This window comes from Zootoca vivipara, chromosome 4 (genome assembly GCF_963506605.1).
Source record: "Zootoca vivipara chromosome 4, rZooViv1.1, whole genome shotgun sequence".
Classification (NCBI taxonomy): Eukaryota; Metazoa; Chordata; class Lepidosauria; order Squamata; family Lacertidae; genus Zootoca; species Zootoca vivipara.
The window spans coordinates 76,735,162-76,754,190 of NC_083279.1; the positions used below are offsets into that span (position 1 = coordinate 76,735,162).

Sequence of the window (19,029 nt, forward strand, 5' to 3'; positions counted from 1 at the left end):
CAATTCCATATTAATAAACATAACACTTTCTAGTAACAATGCTTTTTTTTAATTAAAGGAAGAAATAACCTCCATCCAAGAACCATTTGTGTATCTGAAGGAATGCTAGAACAGGGGTCTTAAAGACTGAGAAACAAGAAATATGGGGTTGTGTCCAGCTGAGTTCTGCTCAAAGTAGACTCCCTGAAATAAATGGACCTAGGATTAACACTGGATAAAACCTCTAATTTCTATAAGTGAGCACCCAAGATTTCTAGGTAAGGCGGGAACCATTTTGCACAGGGGTTCCATTTCCGGCCCCCGTGCGTGTTGGCAGAGAGCATATTAGTGTGCCCGACCCTGTTCCACCCTGCCTCAGCCCCACCCTGTTACTTCCCCACATTCTGACCTCTTACGGGTCCAAAAGGACCCACGTGTCAACACAGCAACAGGATGCGCCTAAAATGGTGGCCGCCTGCACATATTTTGCCTGTCAAGAATCTTGCCACATTTCATGGTGCTATCAAATCTAGTAAGAGGCATCACTCTTGTCTACCTTGAATGCAACTCAGCAAATAACTATTAGAATGAATGGAAACAATGCAGCATGGTGGATTGCACTATTACGGTATCATTTACTGGATAAAGGCAAGCGAAGAAATCAGATGACAAATCCAAGGAGTTCCATATCCAACTATAGAATATTCAGTTAGTGTGTTAGATTTAGGGAACAACCATGGGGCAAATAGCAGCTTTTGGAGTGAAGGAAATTAGCATCATGAAAAGGACACCTATAGGAAATGGTTAACTCTCTCTCAGTGTTGTGGCCCTTGCTCTCCATGGCTTTATTCAAGTTTAAAATAAACAAACTACAGGAGATCTGATCACAGATCTGCCTGCTGCCATGCCTAGCTTGGCCCTCCGCCTATTCATTCTCAGAGCTCCAGTGGTTATGCAAATAAAAACTAAAGGAACATAAAAACTTAAATCTATGACCGTTTACTCAGAAGCAAGTCCCACCATTTCCAGTGAGGTCTTGTCAGTGCATAAAAGCGCACCCAGGACTGTAAGCAAAAGTCCATTTTAAAAGCAAAAGGAAATACGGCAAAACAAATTTTCATTTTAACAAAACCCAAATTACTTGGGGAAATTGTATTTGTGATGCAGGAATGAGAAGTTGTACCTCTGCTTGTCCCAGTGCAAGAAATAGAGCGCGGATCTCTCTGAGAATCAACACTGCCAGTTTACGTGTAGCGACCTGGAAACTGCAGAGTAACACTAGTGCAAAACCTTCAACAGCATGTAGAACGTTGGAATATGAACTTCTCTCCGTCTGTGTCCTGTGAGCGGATCCGTTCGGTATCAGCTGCAAAATGATGTGTTTGTAAATTCCAACATACGTCATTAAGCTTCAAGAGTTCATAATGTTAAAATAACGAAACAATAGTATGCAATGTGAAATTTAAGAAAAACGAAATGAAAATAAGTTCCATGGCCATTGTGATACAATCCATTTCTTATAAGTTAAAAGATGGTTACCTTTAGATATGCTTTATGATAACAGTGCTAAATACTTATCCCATAATCTATATATGCAATGTGTCATTGCCCCTGTAACTACAACATTTTTGTACTTACAAAATAGGGAGGTAGACACATGCCTTGCTGCACGGGGCTGTTTTGTTGGTTTTTTACAAATAGGACTCTACTCTTAGAAAATACATTTGCATTTTGTTGCACAATTTGGTCTGCTAAATTTGACCTCTATATGTCTGTTTACATAATTATCCCAGAATAACACCCCACCCCCTGAATTCCCACCCCTGTTTAAGCATTCAGGAGTGGATTAATAGTGGTCCAAGTGTGAGGGCTGAACTGATATAAGAATATTGCCATGCCCAAGGTGCAAATTAAACAAATGTGGCTCTAATTTAAGACACATCAATTCAATGTATACAAAAATTTAGCCAAATTGAAATGTGGTGTGATACTTTTGGAGTCTTACCTCTGTAGACCTGCCTTTTGCCTGTTCGCTGGCTTTTCCGGGAGTGTGCATTACCAGTTTCCATTGCGTAAGCAACTGTAACAGTAATTTTAAGGATGTGTCCAGGAGGCTATGATGCATATCGTTAACTTCACGCAACAGGAAGTTTGTGAAGCCAAAAAGCACATCCTCTCTCCAATCAACAAAATCAACTAGCAGGCCCTGAAGTGAATTTTGAGAGATGTGCCGAAGTTCATCATCCATGTGGATAGAAAGCCTAGGTAAAAATAAAGCAACTTTCATGTCAGAAATTACCCAAGTACCAATTTGTGATCAGCACACACCCAGACTAGCCAAGCATTCATCTGAGGCAAAACATTTTAATAAACCTATTCTCAGTCATCGTCTACAGCACCACTTGTAGAGTGCAACTTTGAATTTATTTCATGAATTACTAAGCCTGCAATTCTATACCCATTTCCCTTGGAGTAAACTGCAGTCAATTCATTGGGATGCACCTCAGGAACTACAGTGGTACCTCGACTTACGAACAACTTGACAACCGAATTTTTCGACTTATGAATGAGGCAAATGGCAGCGCGCTTACGATTTTTTCGACATCCGAATGGAAACCGCGGCAGTTTTAGATAGGGCTTTTTTCGACTTATGAATTTTTAATGGGGTTGCTTCGACTTACGAATTTTTCCGTTTCCAATGCATTCCTATGGGAAACCGCGTTTCCACTGGCGCTTTTCGACTTACGAATTTTTCGACCTACGAAGGTGCCTTCGGAACGGATTAAATTCGTAAGTCAAGGCACCACTGTATCTCTGAAAAGCAGTGGCACAGTTCTTCACAATCAAGGCAAATGCGGCCCACCAGACAACTACTGTGGCCCAGGGCCGGCCTACCTATGAAGTGGGGTAAAACAGCTGCCTCAGGCAGTGGAAGCTCCCCAAAGATGCCCCACCACCGGCGGAGAAGTGGTGCTGGCATTGGCGTTGATTTCTGGTGAGATCTTGTGAGATTTCCAAAGGCATCTTGTGAGATCCCACCAGCAATTGGCAGTACTTCCTGTAGAGGCAGGTGGCGCTGGCAGATGCGAGTGGCTCAGTGACAAGAGCAGCAGAGCGCCAGCGCCACCTGTTTCACCCCAAGAGGTGAAATGGGATGTACCACCCCTGCTGTGGCCTGACAAGTGCTTGACTCCTCTTTGACTGTTCTTTGTGTTCAGCCAGGCAGCAAATACAAGGGGTTTATCTAAGCCCTAGTGGGTAGTCACCATACATGACTAGCAAGCTACACTTGGCTTGGTGAGCTACAAGTCTTGAGTTTTAGGATTGAAGGAGAAGCAAGCAACAAAAATGGTAGTTCTCTTAAAATTGGAACTGCATTTCTTCACACAGAGTTGAAAGGCTACACCCAACTAAGTTCAGAGGTTTCATTTCTTGCTATCCTCACCACTCTCTCCTTATTTCTATTCTATTCTTCGCCCTCCTTCAAATTTTAATTTACATTTTAAGCACTATATAAATCAATATGGCCAAGCGCCCAAATATCCGTGAAACTAGTTCTGTAAGCTCAAGGGGGCTTTAGACTTGTTTTTTCGTCTACGTCAATGCCCCCATGACAAATGGCAAACCGGTTCTGAAATGGAGGAGAGTGCGATGATACGGCTTTAAAGAAAAACAAGTCAATAATTGTGCCGGGCTACTTGCAAGACCCCTGTCAGGCTAAGTAGCTCTTTGAATCCCAGCCTAAACAAGCAATCTATACATAGCATTATGCAGGCATGTAGCAGCGTAGATGAACAACACAGTAATCAATTCCATTCTCTCCATGCAAACAATAACCTGAAAAGACTGATTCATGTTGCATTATGATAATTCACCACACCTATAATAGTTCCATCCAACTACCTCCGTCACAAACTGGACAGCCTTTACACCTAAGTTTAAATTATCAGTCTTTTAACATTTCATGTCATTTACCTTGAAAGCAAATCAATCAGCTCCAGTTTAGACATTCCGTCAGGAAGGAGTCGTGGAATAGCAGCAACACAAGTCCTGAAAAGGTCGATTTTTGGTTTTCTTTCTCCTCTGAATATAAGAAAAAGAGTTTATGCATTACTAGTCAATGCCCAAACATGAGGAGAAAATAACAACAACAGGTGGTAGTCAATTAAATACCTGCACTAGAGCAGGCATCCCCAAACTCGGCGCTCCAGATGTTTTGGGACTACCGTACAATTCCCATCATCCCTTACCACTTGTCCTGTTGGCTAGGGATAATGGGAGTTGTAGTCCCAAAACATCTGGAGCGCCGAGTTTGGGGATGCCTGCACTAGAGCAACAGGATTTTCCCCTTCTGCTGCTTGCTTGTACACTGTCACCCTATTTGTTCTGAAGGATTTGTAGGAAAACCCAGAATATATTTGGGGGGGGGCAGGGAGAGAACAGTCTTCAAACCAAACGTTCACTTTAGTGGGGCGTACTTAACACATTCGTTCTGATCATCTCCCCATTCAAAATCCCCTCCCAAAAACCCATGCTTTTCCATCTACAAGAGAAATATAACTGAGCCCCCCCCTTTTTTTGAGGATGGTGATGTTGAGCAGAAAAACGACACGGCATGAAAATGGAAAAGCATCTCCCTGTCTCCCTCGATTCCTCCAGAAAAACTTGCAAGCCAGCCAGTTGAGAGACTGTTACATGGCCCTGTGTTGTATCATCTAGTTCTTGCCCAGAAATGGATAGGCATTCATTCTATTCATTAGCAAACTCTTTTTTTATATAAGATCTGGTTTTTTCAGGGTGGGATGGGGAGAAAACCCACAGAACAGCTATGCGCTAATCAAGTTGTACAAATCCACTTAAAGTAATCCATAGCCAAACACGCACGTGATCATATCTTCGGGTTCTTTGTTCAACATCTGTATGTTAGTGAGCATCATACACCGCCCAACTTCTTTATCCAGATGTCTCAGTATGTTGTCTACAGCTTTTCTTACTTGAGAATAATATATTGACATGCCTGGAAAAGTGTACAGTGGGTTAATACCGGTTCATTGAATAAAAACTTAATATAAAATCTAGAATTTTATATTTTTACATATATTAACATAAAATCCAGTACTGTAGAAATATTCATCTCAATAATGTGTAGCACACTTGTAAGGTTCAATGGCATATATGCCGCATTAAGTGTTTCTTTGACACCCTGAATATGAGTGATCTCTAGCTCTCACAACTTCACATAATATGGAATGTTCAGAAGAGAGTTACTAGGAAAATATTCAGATTTTAATGGTTAAGTGTCTCATAGTTTCTAACCATAACATAAAACAGTAGCATGACCAATCACAATAGATGACTGGAGTTCATACCCTCCAATTCCCGGTAAGAAAAATCCGGGATCAGCAGCGGCGCGGCACCGGAAGTCGCTTCTACGCATGTCTGGACATGCGCAGAAGCAACTTCCGGTGCCGGCACTGCCCGATTTCCACTGTCTGGACATGCGCAGAAGGAGTCTCCCTGGCAGGTAGGAAATCCAGGGGATTTACGGGATTTTTCTCTATTCGGGGTAACAACGGGAAACGGGTTTAAATACGGGGGTTTCCCGTGAAAAACGGGAGAGTTGGCAGCTATGCCGGAGTTGTAGTCTGTAAACGACCCAATTTTCTTTTTGAAGATGGGCAATTTAACAACCAAGTAAATAAATAAATAGTCCACATCATTGGAGGCCACCATGTTGACTACCCCTGCACAAAGCCACAACAAATACATTACAAATTCAGTTAAAAGCACTTCCTGGTTGCCACTGACAACTAGAAATTATTTGCAGGTGACCAGATGGTGACTCAGGTCTCCCTGGTTTGCAGTATGAATCCAGGCCTCAGACATACCCAGTTCAGTTCATTATGCTAGCAACTTCTGCGAACTTTGCAAGACTGTGTTGCAAGTCCATAAACTGTTAAGAAACATGGCCTGATACTTGCCTATCATCTTTGCTTCCTCCTCTGTGAGGGTTTTGCTTAAGTATGTTTTCTTCACTCGTAACGTGTTTCCAGAAGGAAGCACAGCGCCAGTAACAGGCATCGGAGGCTCTCCATCTTTTTGCTGCAAGCTATCCGCAATAACCAAGAAGGCTCTCAGACCAATATTCATTCTCTGCAAATTCCGTGGAAAGCAAAGAAAGAACCAGTATTAGCATAACCTTCTAAAGACAGCAACATCAAACTGCAATATTACAAATAATTTTGTTCATCCAACAAATTGGGGTAGGGAGAGCCTCCAGCCCATGGGTCAGACTTGACCTGCCAGAGGTTCAAATTTGCCTTGTGAGTCTGTTTCCCCACCTGTCTGATGCCTGATGTGAAGCGCGCAGCAGGAAGAGACACGGATGTCAACAAACCATTGGAAGCCTTAAAGTGCACCGACAAGAGAAAGCAGGCTTCAGCTCTACTGTTCATCAGCTGATGGGCAGCAGAAATGAAGCCAGTTGCACCAGCTGTGATAGCAAGTTCATCAGAGGCAGAAATCAGCTGATTGGCTTTTAAAGCTGAAGCCTTGGACATTTTAAAGCCCTGCACACAGCTGTTTGCACACCGGGTGACTGACAGGTGAGCTGCCCCATCAACCTGTCAAATTTGGGCCACAAGGCTAGGAGCTGCCCTGCAGTGAGGAAAGGGTTTCTCAATCTGACCCAATATGTGCTAGATGGACAGAGCTGTCTGAGGGACTTTAATTTCAGGAGCATTGATCAATATCGAACTGATTTAACTAGCACCTGACTTGAAAATACCTGGAGATCAGTGTGGAGCGATCAGAAGTTTACATGGGGTTCCATGTTGCATAAGCAGTCTGGGGTTCCAATAAGAATTTTTAGACTGACAGAAGCACATTCATGGGGAAAACGGTCCTACGAAAAAGTGATGAAGGACTGTATCTCAGTCCTTTTCAAGCCAGAACATGACTTCACTCAGGCAGCTTAGGAGAACTGTGCCTGCCTCCCAGAGATCTTTGTCATCCTTCACATGACAAGGGTCATAACTCAACCCATTTGGTCCTCAGTAGCCGTATAATTTTTTTGTTTTCAGCTATGCTCAAACCAAAAGCAGTATCCATTACAGAATGTAGGGTAGGGTACACTCATACAGCTTTCCAAGAATGGTGCAGCTAGCCATTAAGTCTAGTTCTTGCTCTCTCCCTCTTTTTGTCTTCTGTGTTGTATTCTCTGTTGCTGTCATCTTGTATGTGATTTTTTTTTCATGTGTGTGGAACAGCTGGAGGACAGCTGTATTACAGGAAACTGTGAAAATGGAAATCAAGAACTAAAGAGATAAGCTGAGGGGTGACAAGTTGAGAGCGGGTAAAATATAAAGGCAACAGACGACTGACACTTCTCTCTCTCGCTGACACACACACACACACACACACACACACACACACACTGCATTATAAACTATAAAAGCATAATGATACCATACCTCTGGGTTGAGACTAAATGCTTTTGCTGGTTTTCCAACACAAAGAAAATCATAAATTATTTCTTTCATGGCAAAATCCAAACGCTCCTGCGGTGAAAAGTTAGAAAAAAGAAAGAAAGTTATTGTATGCCAACCATGAGCCTGGTAAAATTATAGGAACTGAACATCAACCATGTACAACCGCAGCTCATTTTAGCAAGTCTTCCTCTATCATGGTAGATAGTTCCCGTAATGAATAACTACTACCTGTTGCAGACTTCATTTGTTTTCTTTCACAAAAGTGTGGTTCCCACTTCCCAGTGTGGTTTCCATTCCCACTGAAGCCTTTTTACTTCTCCATAGAAATAAGTGGCTCCTACTGAGTGCCTGGGAAATTAATAACTTCATGATGGAGAAGCAGAGTAGGTTTTGTACCCTTTGCACCAGGCTTATTCCCATTTTGCTAAACAGTTTAGCACAAGAATGGGGAACCTGTGGCCCTCCAGATGTGGACTACAACTCACACCAGGCCGAGCCAATGGTCAGGGATGATGGAAGTCGCAGTCCAACAATTTCTAGAGGGTCACATGTTCTCTGCCCTGGGATCAGTGTGACGTCTGAATGATGCAAATGTGCAACGTCAAGAAAAAAATTAACCCACTGCTTAAAACTTGCTGTGTTTTCATACCTGTGCAATAAACTGTATGATTTTCACAAATATATTTAGAGGCATGTCTCGTGGTACAACGCCACGGGAACCTTTCGGGAAAAGAGTTGTGATGATTGTTATAAGCCGGCTGTAAAACAAAAGGAGAACGTTAGCACAAGTTCATTCCTAGCAAGGCATCCCTGTGTCGTCTTGTTTAAATATTTGGAAGCAGCGTGAAGAAATATTGACGAAGGACAGAGACTTTTTCTCCTTTTTTCCCAGATTAAAAGCCACAGAGGCATTCTCCCTATAGCACATACTAAAGGTCAAGAAAACAATATGGATGTTTCCCTGACTGTAAGTATGTAAGGCAGGTTTGGGAAACCTCAGACCTGGGGGCCAAATCTAGCTTCCCAGGCCTCTTCATCCCCAGGCTGCATCTTCTCTCTACAGTCCATACCACTCACCAGCCCTGCTCTGAACACTCACCAAGTTCTTTTGCTTTCCTTGAACTGTGATAATGCCTCTTGCTTGCATGGGTGGAGGATGGGTTTATGGGTGTGGCTGGAATGTGGACCAGTGTCACATCCATTGCACCAACCACTTTTACTGCTGGCTCCGCCCGCTTTTGCTTATGGCCACACCCAATCCTTGGCACGCGACTCCGAAAGGCTCCCCATGAAAGAATAAGAACTTAAGAAGAGCTTGCTGGAGCAGACTATTGGCCAGGGGTGTGCGGTCAATGGACTAGGGGGACTAGGCTAGTCCCCTAAACGTTCCTGGTAAATTAGAATATTAAATTCTGGCGCCTACTTCTCAAAACCTGGGAAGCTTCTGCCTGGCTTAGGGAGGGAGGCACATTGCTCCAAGAGCCCTTCTCCCACCTTCCCATCTAGTCCAGCATCACCGTGTTTTTATATGAGTAGAATGTGTCCTTTTATTTAAAATGCATCTCTGGGTTATTTATGGGGCATAGGAATTCGTTCACCCCCCCCCCCAAAAAAATATACGGTAGTCTGGCCCCCCACAAGGTCTGAGGGACAGTGGACTGGCCCCTTGCTGAAAAAGTTTGCTGACCCCTGATATAAACTATAGAAGGTTCTCCATCCCCATAAAGGGCAATTTTTTTTTAGGGTCAGAAGTGCACCGTGTACTTATCAAATCACTCTATACACATGTGCTCAAGCCTGGATTGCAGAATACAACATAGGAATTCATATTTATCAATTCCGCCCCATTCACATTTTGCTGCTAATAAATTGTGCTCGACTTTTGAGCAGGTTGGTGTTTCAGAACTTGCATTCATCTCAGACACTATTAGTATGTGAATAAAGAAAAAGGTAAAGGACCCCTGACCGTTAAGTCCAGTTGCGAACAACTCTGGGGTTGCAGCGCTCATCTCGCTTTACAAGCCGAGGGAGCCGCCGTTTGTCCGCAGACCGTTTTCCTGGGTCATGTGGCTAGCATGACTAAGCTGCTTCTGGCGAAACCAGAGCAGCGCACGGAAACACTGTGGTACCTATGTATTTATCTACTTGCACTTTGACGTGCTTTCGAACTGCTAGGTTGGCAGGAGCTGGGACCGAGCAATGGGAGCTCACCCCATTGTGGGGATTCGAACCACCGACCTTCTGATCGGCAAACCCAAGGCTCAGTGGTTTATACCACAGTGCCACCCGCGTAAATTCAACTTTAAATAAAAGACAAAGGTCTGAGAAGGGAGAGAAGAAATCTATAAAAGAGATATTCAGATGAGGCTGTCCTCTTCCTTTCTATGTGCTAGGGTGTGATCCATGTTTACAGACAGGAAAGGATGTGAACATGGATATACCGGTAGCTTGAGAATTATAAATACAAGACTCCTTCAATGCAGGGGAGGGGGCCAGGAATGTCTTTTAGTCAAAGCTGTTTGACCATTAAGTGATAAACATTCCAACAGTAACAAAACCTGGAAACACATTTTTACCTTTGAGTAGTTGTATTGCTTTCACATTTAATTCTAATCATGTAAACCCACAGTAGTCTGTAGAGAGATTCCAGTGCAACACGAGCCATTTTGGGATCTTTGTTCTAAAAGCAACAAATACATATAGCAGTTTTCACACACATAATTTCCCATCTCTTCAAGTCCTCACTTTATTTAATAAATAAACAAGGAATGATTGCAAATGAGCAGTCTGGAGCATTTCACCACTGGTTTCTTATAGGAATTTAAAAATACGATGAGAAGAACTGAATTTTAAGCGTTTCTCTACTAGACATTAGACATTGTGGCTAGAATGTCTATATTTCTGTTGGAAGCTGCCCAGAGTGGCTGGGGAAACCCAGCCAGATGGGCGGGGTATAAATAATAAATAATAGTTTATATTAAAATCAATAAAAAATATAATTAATAAATAAATAAATAAATAAATATTATTAGCCACGGACAGATTCGTCTTCCATGAATTCCACTATGACACAACTGTAGGTACAGATGCGACAGACTACATCTGCCATCCAAACTCTATTGGTTCAGTAATAATTTATTTATAACCTGCCATTTGGCTGGGTTTCCCCAGCCACTCTGGGCTCTCCCAACAGGATATTGAAAACACGATAAAACATCAAATATTAAATAATAATAATAATAATAATTTATTATTTATACCCCGCCCATCTGGCCAGGTTCCCCCAGGGTTGCCTCCCGATATCTTCTAAAAGTCAGATAGTTGTTTATTTCCTTGACATCTGATGGGAGGACATCCCACAGAGCAGGCACCACCACCGAGAAGGCCCTCTGCCTGGTTCCCTGTAACCTCACTTTTCACAGTGAGGGAATCGCCAGAAGGCCCTCGGAGCTAGACCTCCGTGTCTGGGCTGAACCTCGGGGGGTGGAGACGCTCCTTCAGGTATATATGTTGCAGTGGTGCAAGGAAGAGTGGTTTGTTAGGGGGGTGAATTGCAGCAATAGCCTCCAGGCATCTGGGTCACTGCTGCTTACCAGGAGGAGGACATGAGAGGCAGCAGCAAGGTCAGGCCTGCAGGCCTGCACTGATGGAGCCAGTTTAACACTCTTGCACAACCCTGACCTTGCCACCTTTCTCCCCCTCACCCACCTGCCATATGACAGCAACTCCACTGCTAGGAGGCTATTGCTCTGGCTCTGCCCCATCAGGTGAACCACAGTGCGTCTTACGCCCCTGCAGATGTTATTGAATCCTAGTCAACAGGGACAGAACCACCTGACGCTGCCCTGCTTCCCAGAAGATCCTTACCCTTTCCATCATACTTCACTTACAGCCAACACTAGCAGGGCAAAAAAATTGGTCAGATTAAGATACGGCATATAGGACCCTCCAAAGCTGTTAAAAGAATATGTGACAGATTCATTATACATACACAGTGAACTAATAAATTACAAAAGAGGAAAGATATACATATATACTAACTTTGAGATTGGACAGGCAATTGTTGAGGAAAATATGCCATCTGTTTAAAAAGAACTGCTTCTGACTGACACAAAGCAGGCAGGTTACCAAAGGATACAAAGCCTAAATAGGAGACAAAGAGGATACAGAATGATTTGAATGACAAAAAAGGAGGAAACTACTTTAGCACCCGATCTGCAGTAAATACCAGAGGCCAATCTCTCTTCAGTGCTAAATCAGATGCACCAGCCAACATAAACACTTTGCTCAATATCATAGTTAAAAAGAACGCTCCTCTGAAGCTGTTACGAATTTTTATGACGACTCTGTATAGATGTAGAATTACTTTTTCATTAGAACAATAAAACATCTCTTTCTTGCACTACCCAGAGAATCCAAAATGCTGGCCAACATTTTGTAGCAGCATAGCACTGGTTTGTGTAATATTCCTGTGAAAAATTATAATGTTAAGAATAAATGTTTATATTTGACGTGCTCAAGAATACCTTGTCATGGAGGACTCAGTATTCCCCTACAAAGGAGCAACGGTATAGACAAACACAGTCCTTGGCTTTAATGGACAAATTAACAAACCAATTCAGCTACTATGGGCACACCTCAATTATCCAAAGTGCATATTTGGACAGCTTTCCTTTTTCCAGATTTTGTGCTAATTCAGAAGTTCCTGCCCACGTTCTGTCAGATTAGTCTTTTAGTTAGGCTTGTAGTGGAAGAAATTGCATGATGCAAGTGTCTGTTAGAAGTACAATCCTACGCAAAAATAAGTTCTGTTGAGTTCTGTAGGTCTTACTCCCAGGTAACTGCAACTTCAATGTATAAAAATGTACCTAAATCCTCATGTCTACTGTTTTGTGTTATTCTATCACCTATTGTGAATATTCCTACTTTGCTTGCATCTTTTACTTCAGTCCTCACAAAAAAACCCAAAACCCAATGAAGCCTCCAAATGTTTTCAAAACATTTTGCATTTTATTTATGTTTCTATGCCCATTCTACTTCCTTCAACTTGAAATTTTACTAATCAGAGTTGCAATCTGGGAAAAGTTATTCTGTATTTTTCTTATTCAAATTATCATTATCTTTGGCTGACCTTGCAAGCAACAGAGGAGAACTAGGCCGAGATACCCACTTTTTAGGGAGGTGATTACACTTCTGTCCCTGAAATCAATGGGACTAAAAATTAATTATTTCTTGTTGGCTCAAACCCAATATTATTACAGTAATTGTTTCTGGAAGGACTATGCATTGTGTTACAAAACTAGACCCTTAACTTTCTCACAGTTAAAAGCCTCATTGCATTATGTCAGCCACTACTTGGCTGAATGAAGAGATAATGATCAGATTAACTAAAGCAAAGCTGGCATGGAGATATGTGTAAGCACTACTGTACTGCCCAACTCTCTCCTACTCCTCTTTTACTTAAGATAGGTAATGTTTTGTAAAGGTCCAAGGCTTCAGAATGTTTTGGCAGAGTCTGAATTACTCTGATCCACTTGGAGGGGCAAAATGCTTAAGGCATCCTGTGTCAAACTGATTCACATCTTCATTTAATTCAGCCCTACTACAGCTTCCCAAAAATAAATGCCCATGCCACTGTTCAACTCAAAAGAAGTAGAATTCTACTTAGCAGAACACAGAGGGGAAAGGGCACTGCTGCTTGCCATAAATTGGTCTGGTTGTGTGTGTGTGTAGGTGTGTGAGAGAGAGGGGGGGGGAGGGGAAGGAAACCACCTGAGAAATGCCTTATTAATGTGTATTGACAAGTAACACACATTCCCTACATTTTCCCATTCCTCATGATAATCTTTAGAACAGAGAGTAGCAGATGATGGAAGTGAAATTATGAACATGTTTAAAAGCTACAAAGCAGCAATATGACTAGATCTGACAGAGACATGCAAAGCCAGATCACGCAGAGGCCAAAACAGATGTAGGGTTTCTTGTTTAAATATATAAAGTCTCACAGTAAAGCAGTAAATTGTTGTGTACAGAGTCAGATACAGGGAGATAATTTTGGAACCATTTCTGAGAGACTTGTGAGAGAAACTTGCCTAAAGAGATTTCTGACAAAGGATTTTAGCTTCAGCATTACTAACCAGCGAGTGCTTCTTTCGCGAAGAGAGTTCAAGCGTTGTGTCATACAGACTTTCAACGAAGTTCCTCAGACAGGGGACATTGACTTCATTTTTAACAGCCTGGAAAGAGACCAGAGTCAGCTTAAAGTTCTATCTCAAGATGGCTTTGTCTAATCCAACTTGAAAAGTCATGTAAACAAGAGTAACTTACAGCAGCTACTGGGACGAGAATTTCAACAAACAGGCCCGCTAATGCGTGTTTGATATCTTTGTCTTTAACTTCAAGGAAATAATGTGCACATTCCTGGAACAAAATGAAACAGAGGGAAAAGTTGCACAGGGTATTTGCATTATACTTGACAAAATATTTGTCTTCGTTTTACTGAACAATATTACTTAATAAACGAAATAGCCCCCACTATTCAATGTGGCATGCACCAAGGTAAAAATGCCTAATTTCAGCCTAATAATAAAAATTATCTGTGAAATACACAAATATTAAAGATTGATGAGCAAACCTCTCTGTGTTAGCAACAATTATACTGTACAACGGAAATTTCCCCAGTCATCTTGATGCAGCAAGCATTTCCTGTGTTCCACCTTTCTTTACAATGGAACCCATTTGGGAGTAATCCAATGAAAATCCATTGACAATCCAATGAAATCAGTTACCGTACTAGAATTCCACTGACTGTAAAGTATCCTGATTGCCTCATCTAAAAATGTACAGTGATAAGGAGCCACATTACCTGCATAAACTGAAGAGAGGCTTCAAAATCCTCCACTGGATACATCTTTATGCGAAAAAATTTCATTCCCATTATCAGACTGATAATGCTTTGAACAATATAAGGGCTCTGCTCTTTATGTCGCAGCTCTTTTAATTCTGCCATGAATTTCTTCTTCACAGCTGGAAATCTTTAGGCAACAACAACAACAAAAGCTACAATGACGCTTCTTTCAATGCAGAAGTTTGAGAGCAAAATAAAGTTCCACTGGAAAATGGAAACTTGCCATTACAGAACATTTTTCTCCTGGAAATACTATTGATATTTGTGAATAATAGGACTGGAAGGGTCTAGTAAGAGATGAAACTGCCTGTCCCCCAATGTTTGGCCTTGAATCAAATAGGAGACAACCTGAACAAAGGGATGCCAGACTTTCGAGAGGCAACCTACAATAGCAGGAAACCTCAGGACCAGGGGCCAAATGTGGCTTACCCTTATTGTCCCTCAAAATTCTCCAAAGGCCATATCCCTCATTTACTCTGTTTTGCACCCCAAATGTTTTTCCCCTGGCTGGAATGTTCCTTGAACTCTGATGATAGAGATGGAGGATAGAAAGGGGTGTGTGTAGTAACTAGCCTATAGTACATAGCATCTGTATTCATCGCTGCATCCATTTGCTTCAGGGCTTGCCTACCACTATCAGCAAATCCTCAGAAGGGTTACACAGAAGGGAATGTGGGCTGTAATATATTCCCAACTCCTCCTCTCGCACATAAATATTTTAAAGTGAAAAAAGCAAAACAAAAACAGGAGAGAAGCAGAAAGTAACAATAAGAATGAAGGGAAATGTACGTCAGGGTCTCAAATTATCCGTGAAAGATCAATACTATCTCAAAAGATAACACGGACTTATCCAATCAAAGACAATCAGATGGAAAGAAAATGCTGTCACACAAAAAAAATGTGTCTTCAAATTCCCTCTTGTAAATATGAATAAGGTTGTTTTCAGGGAAAGAAAAACAAAACTGTATATACGGTAATACACCAAGCAAAATGAAATAACCACATATGGATTTGGCAGACGGATCTTCACCTTTGCGAAATTACTGTACCCTGATTACAAAAAGTCTTTCCATTCCTATAGGCGTTTCCATGTTTGGCATTAACGGGCAGAAGAAAATGAGGTTTCTGCAAGCCTGTGCCAAATTGGCTTAGGACTGCTTGACTAGATGTAGAAGCCACCTTCTGTGATTCTAAAGGTCTCCATGCCAAGCCACAACTTGATAAACAAAGTGCTCATGAGTAGAATGATTTATTCCTTTAATTTCTCTACCGGGGGGGGGGGGGGACGGACAAATACACCTCTACACAAGTACCCTCATGTGTGTGTTTTTTTAAAAAAGAAAAACCTGTAAAATATTTCAAGCTTTGACTAGATCTCTTATTAAAGACACTTACTTTGCTTGTGCTAGCACCCCTATTACTTCAGCATACAGATCTGCAACAATGTGCATATTTCCAGTGTTAGGACCAAGGTACCTACCAAAGAACAAGTCAGAAGTTTAAGAATATGCATTTTATTTTCATATTTATCGATAGATATAGATATAGTTAGATATAGATAGATATAGTACAGTAAAGCTAAGGTTTGCCTGATCAAAGATAATAAGGTACTCTTATCACACAACGATGCTCACAAATTTTTATGTACAGGGTACACTCTTCACCATATTCCCACAAATAACATCTAATTCTGCTAAGATTTCACAAATCTTGTGAGGATATCCTACAATTCTCCTCTGTAGTGCTTTCTCAAGAGGAAGCCTTCTGTGTTGTGAAGGCAGGCAGACTGGAAATGGGGGACAGGGTGGCCTGTCTACAATAAAGACTTAAATAGATTTAACATTAATTCTTTATCTGCACGAGACCTCTAGGAGTAGTAATCCTGCAACTAATATTCAATACTCTCATCTAAGTATGACTCCCAAGATTATCTGGGAGAAACCCTTGACAGTTAATGTGCATAAAACATGTTTAAGTTTGCTGAGTAGATTATTCTGAAAAGAGGTCTTTGCTCCATTAATTTACCAGCACTCACATTTCAGAAGCACTGCTATGTGTTCTTATCTCATACTTCTATCTGATCCTAGCTTTGGCTTCTTTCACAGTAAGCAAGCGATACTACAGGGTGTTAAGTGTTAAACCGACAAAACTATTCATGGAAATGTAGCCAAATATTTGAGACTGTGTACAAGAATGAACCTTACCCTTCTTTGTATTTAAAGTGCTTGAAAGCCAAATTGATAACATCGTGTACTAAACCATCTATTACCGGATGAAGCTGAAGCTGAAAAAGAAACAAGCAGGACGTAACTGACTTGTCAAAAGACTCAGAAGGAGAGATGACAAAGCCAATGGTACCCACTATTAACAAGAAGACAAAAACAAAACGTAAACAAAAGCCCCTGTCTTTTGAATTTATATAATGCCCTTCCTCCCTGAAGGGTCCCTTAGGTGTGGGTAACAACATAAAACCAGGCAAAACTATATATAAGAATTATTAATATTTACTGATGCAATATAATCTGCAAGGTGAGATATTGTTGTTGTTGGGATCTGTCTCAGGAGACAATGGAAGACAGATAAGACAGCACAATCCTTGTCACTATATCATTACTAATCAATGCAGCTTGCATTTGGGAACCACGGGTGCTAAGGAGATTGCTCCCTCGCTTCCCCATTCCGCCTCATGTGTGGTTTGCACTATTGGAAACTAAACACAACCCCTGTCCAATGTATGACAGCAAAATTCTCACTCATTTGCTTAAGTCCGCAATCTTAAACATGGTAGCAAATTTTGCTGTAACTACTGAGGCTTAAGTCCTACACCAGGCTTCCTCAACCTCGGCCCTCCAGATGTTTTGAGACTACAATTTCCCTCATCCCTAACCACCGGTCCTGCCAACTAGGGATCATGGGTGTTGTAGGCAAAAAACATCTGGAGGGCCGAGGTTGAGGAAGCCTGTATTAGACAATGCATTTCAAGGTGAGCTGTCTGTTCCATTTTCAAGCAATTATAGAAAGATGTTTCTTCAAATGATTAGACATTTTTATTTAGAAAGTGTGGAGCGGAAACTATTACTGAGCTGGTGAGAAAGAGATGGGGAAGTTGGCATTGCACCACAAAAAGCTACCTTCCGCTTAAGAAGGAAAGTACCAGTAGTTAAGGTGGAACGTAGGAAGCTCCCCTACACAGAGCCAGACCACTGGTCCAATACTAGCTCAATACTGTCTGCACTGACTGGCAGCAGCCCTCCATTTGCAGATGCCAGACACTGAAACTGGGACCTTCTGAATGCAAAGCAGATGTTGTACCACTGAGCTAATGTCCTTCCCCTTAGATGGGGTCCGACAAGCCCCATTTCTTATTAAACTTCCAGCACCTACTGAAGACTTTTTTTCATTCTAGCAGGCATTTTAATTGATGTTTGAGATTATGGTTCTAACGGATCTTAATTATTTGTGCTGTGGCTTTGTAAACTACTTAAGAGACCATTCCTGTTAAGCGGTATATAAATTGTTTAAATAAATAAGTAAACAATCAATCAATCAATCAGGAATATGGGGGCAAAGCACACCCTGGCCACCTAGTTCACTCCTTGGTGAACACATGGCAGGTCTTTACCACATATAAAACTTGAGAATTTTTAACTGTAGTCATGGAATCATAGAATTGTAGAGTTGGAAAGGACCCCAAGGGTCATCTAGTCTAAGCCGCTGAAATGCAAGAACCTTTTGCCGAATGTGGAGCTTGAACCCATGACGATGAGATTAAGTGTCTCATGCTCTACCAACTTAGCTATCCAGCTGTTGTTTCAGTATTGCCCTGTTTGCCACCCTGGGCTCCTTTTGAGAGAGAGTGGGATATAGAATTAATAAAAATAATAATAAAAGCTATCTACTTGCTGATAGATAGATTTGTCTGTATCTATCTATTTATCCACCCACATGTTATAAAAGTGTGATTCCCTTCTCCCTATAGCCCAAGGCTCCTTTTGTATTGTAGTATTACATTACGTTGTATTTTATTATATTTTGAATTTATATCCTTCCCTTCCTCCTGAAAGGGCCCAGGGTGACAAACACACATACAATTTAAAAACAAAAAGCAGTTAAAACTTAAAACATTCTAAAAACAATTTAAACTTAAAAAGCAGTGTCAATTCAAAACATCATTTCATCCAGCAGTCTCAGGGTTGCCAGGAACAACATTTTGCAGCCACCAAATGTCTTGGTAAACAGGACTTTTTACTATTCAAACACCAGTTAGTTCTGCTTGCTCAAAATCAATCCTTATAGAAAGAAGTAAATCCTTTACTTTCCCAAGCCAGGCTTAAATTGTGTGCAACATTTCATTAAATATTTTTAAATGATTTACCTGTTTCAAAACCTCTATTAATACTAAAGAAAAAATAAAATCAATAGCGAGATCTCTTCTTTCCATTAAATAGTCTCGTTGCTGTTCATCACTATAAAAATCAGACAAAAATTATTAAAAGCATTATACAGTCAGCTCGCTATAATTAAGCAAACACTTTTCACCTCAGACTTTGGAAAAAAACAAAGCATAAAAATAAGAAAAAAGGGAAAGGGAAAAAAGGAGGCAGCATGCTGTAAATGTGGGGTAACCAGATCAAGAACATGTCGGATGTAATA

General features: G+C 41.3%; 1 protein-coding gene across 11 annotated transcripts in view; it reads right to left on the reverse strand.

Annotated features, from left to right (window-relative positions):
• The window catches only part of FRY (FRY microtubule binding protein), a 194,850-nt gene that overhangs the window by 82,241 nt on the left and 93,580 nt on the right, over window positions 1-19,029 (reverse strand). For all 11 annotated transcript variants that reach the window (XM_060273790.1, XM_060273791.1, XM_060273792.1 and 8 more), the window contains 15 exons: window positions 18,752-18,842; window positions 16,581-16,660; window positions 15,772-15,852; window positions 14,335-14,503; window positions 13,797-13,889; window positions 13,607-13,705; window positions 11,511-11,612; window positions 10,046-10,149; window positions 8,119-8,227; window positions 7,452-7,538; window positions 5,961-6,132; window positions 4,864-4,996; window positions 3,955-4,062; window positions 1,985-2,240; window positions 1,163-1,345 (listed from right to left, as the gene is read on the reverse strand). In XM_060273790.1, the coding sequence (XP_060129773.1) occupies window positions 1,163-1,345; window positions 1,985-2,240; window positions 3,955-4,062; window positions 4,864-4,996; window positions 5,961-6,132; window positions 7,452-7,538; window positions 8,119-8,227; window positions 10,046-10,149; window positions 11,511-11,612; window positions 13,607-13,705; window positions 13,797-13,889; window positions 14,335-14,503; window positions 15,772-15,852; window positions 16,581-16,660; window positions 18,752-18,842 (1,867 nt within the window). The remainder of the gene's footprint in view (window positions 1-1,162; window positions 1,346-1,984; window positions 2,241-3,954; window positions 4,063-4,863; window positions 4,997-5,960; window positions 6,133-7,451; window positions 7,539-8,118; window positions 8,228-10,045; window positions 10,150-11,510; window positions 11,613-13,606; window positions 13,706-13,796; window positions 13,890-14,334; window positions 14,504-15,771; window positions 15,853-16,580; window positions 16,661-18,751; window positions 18,843-19,029) is intronic.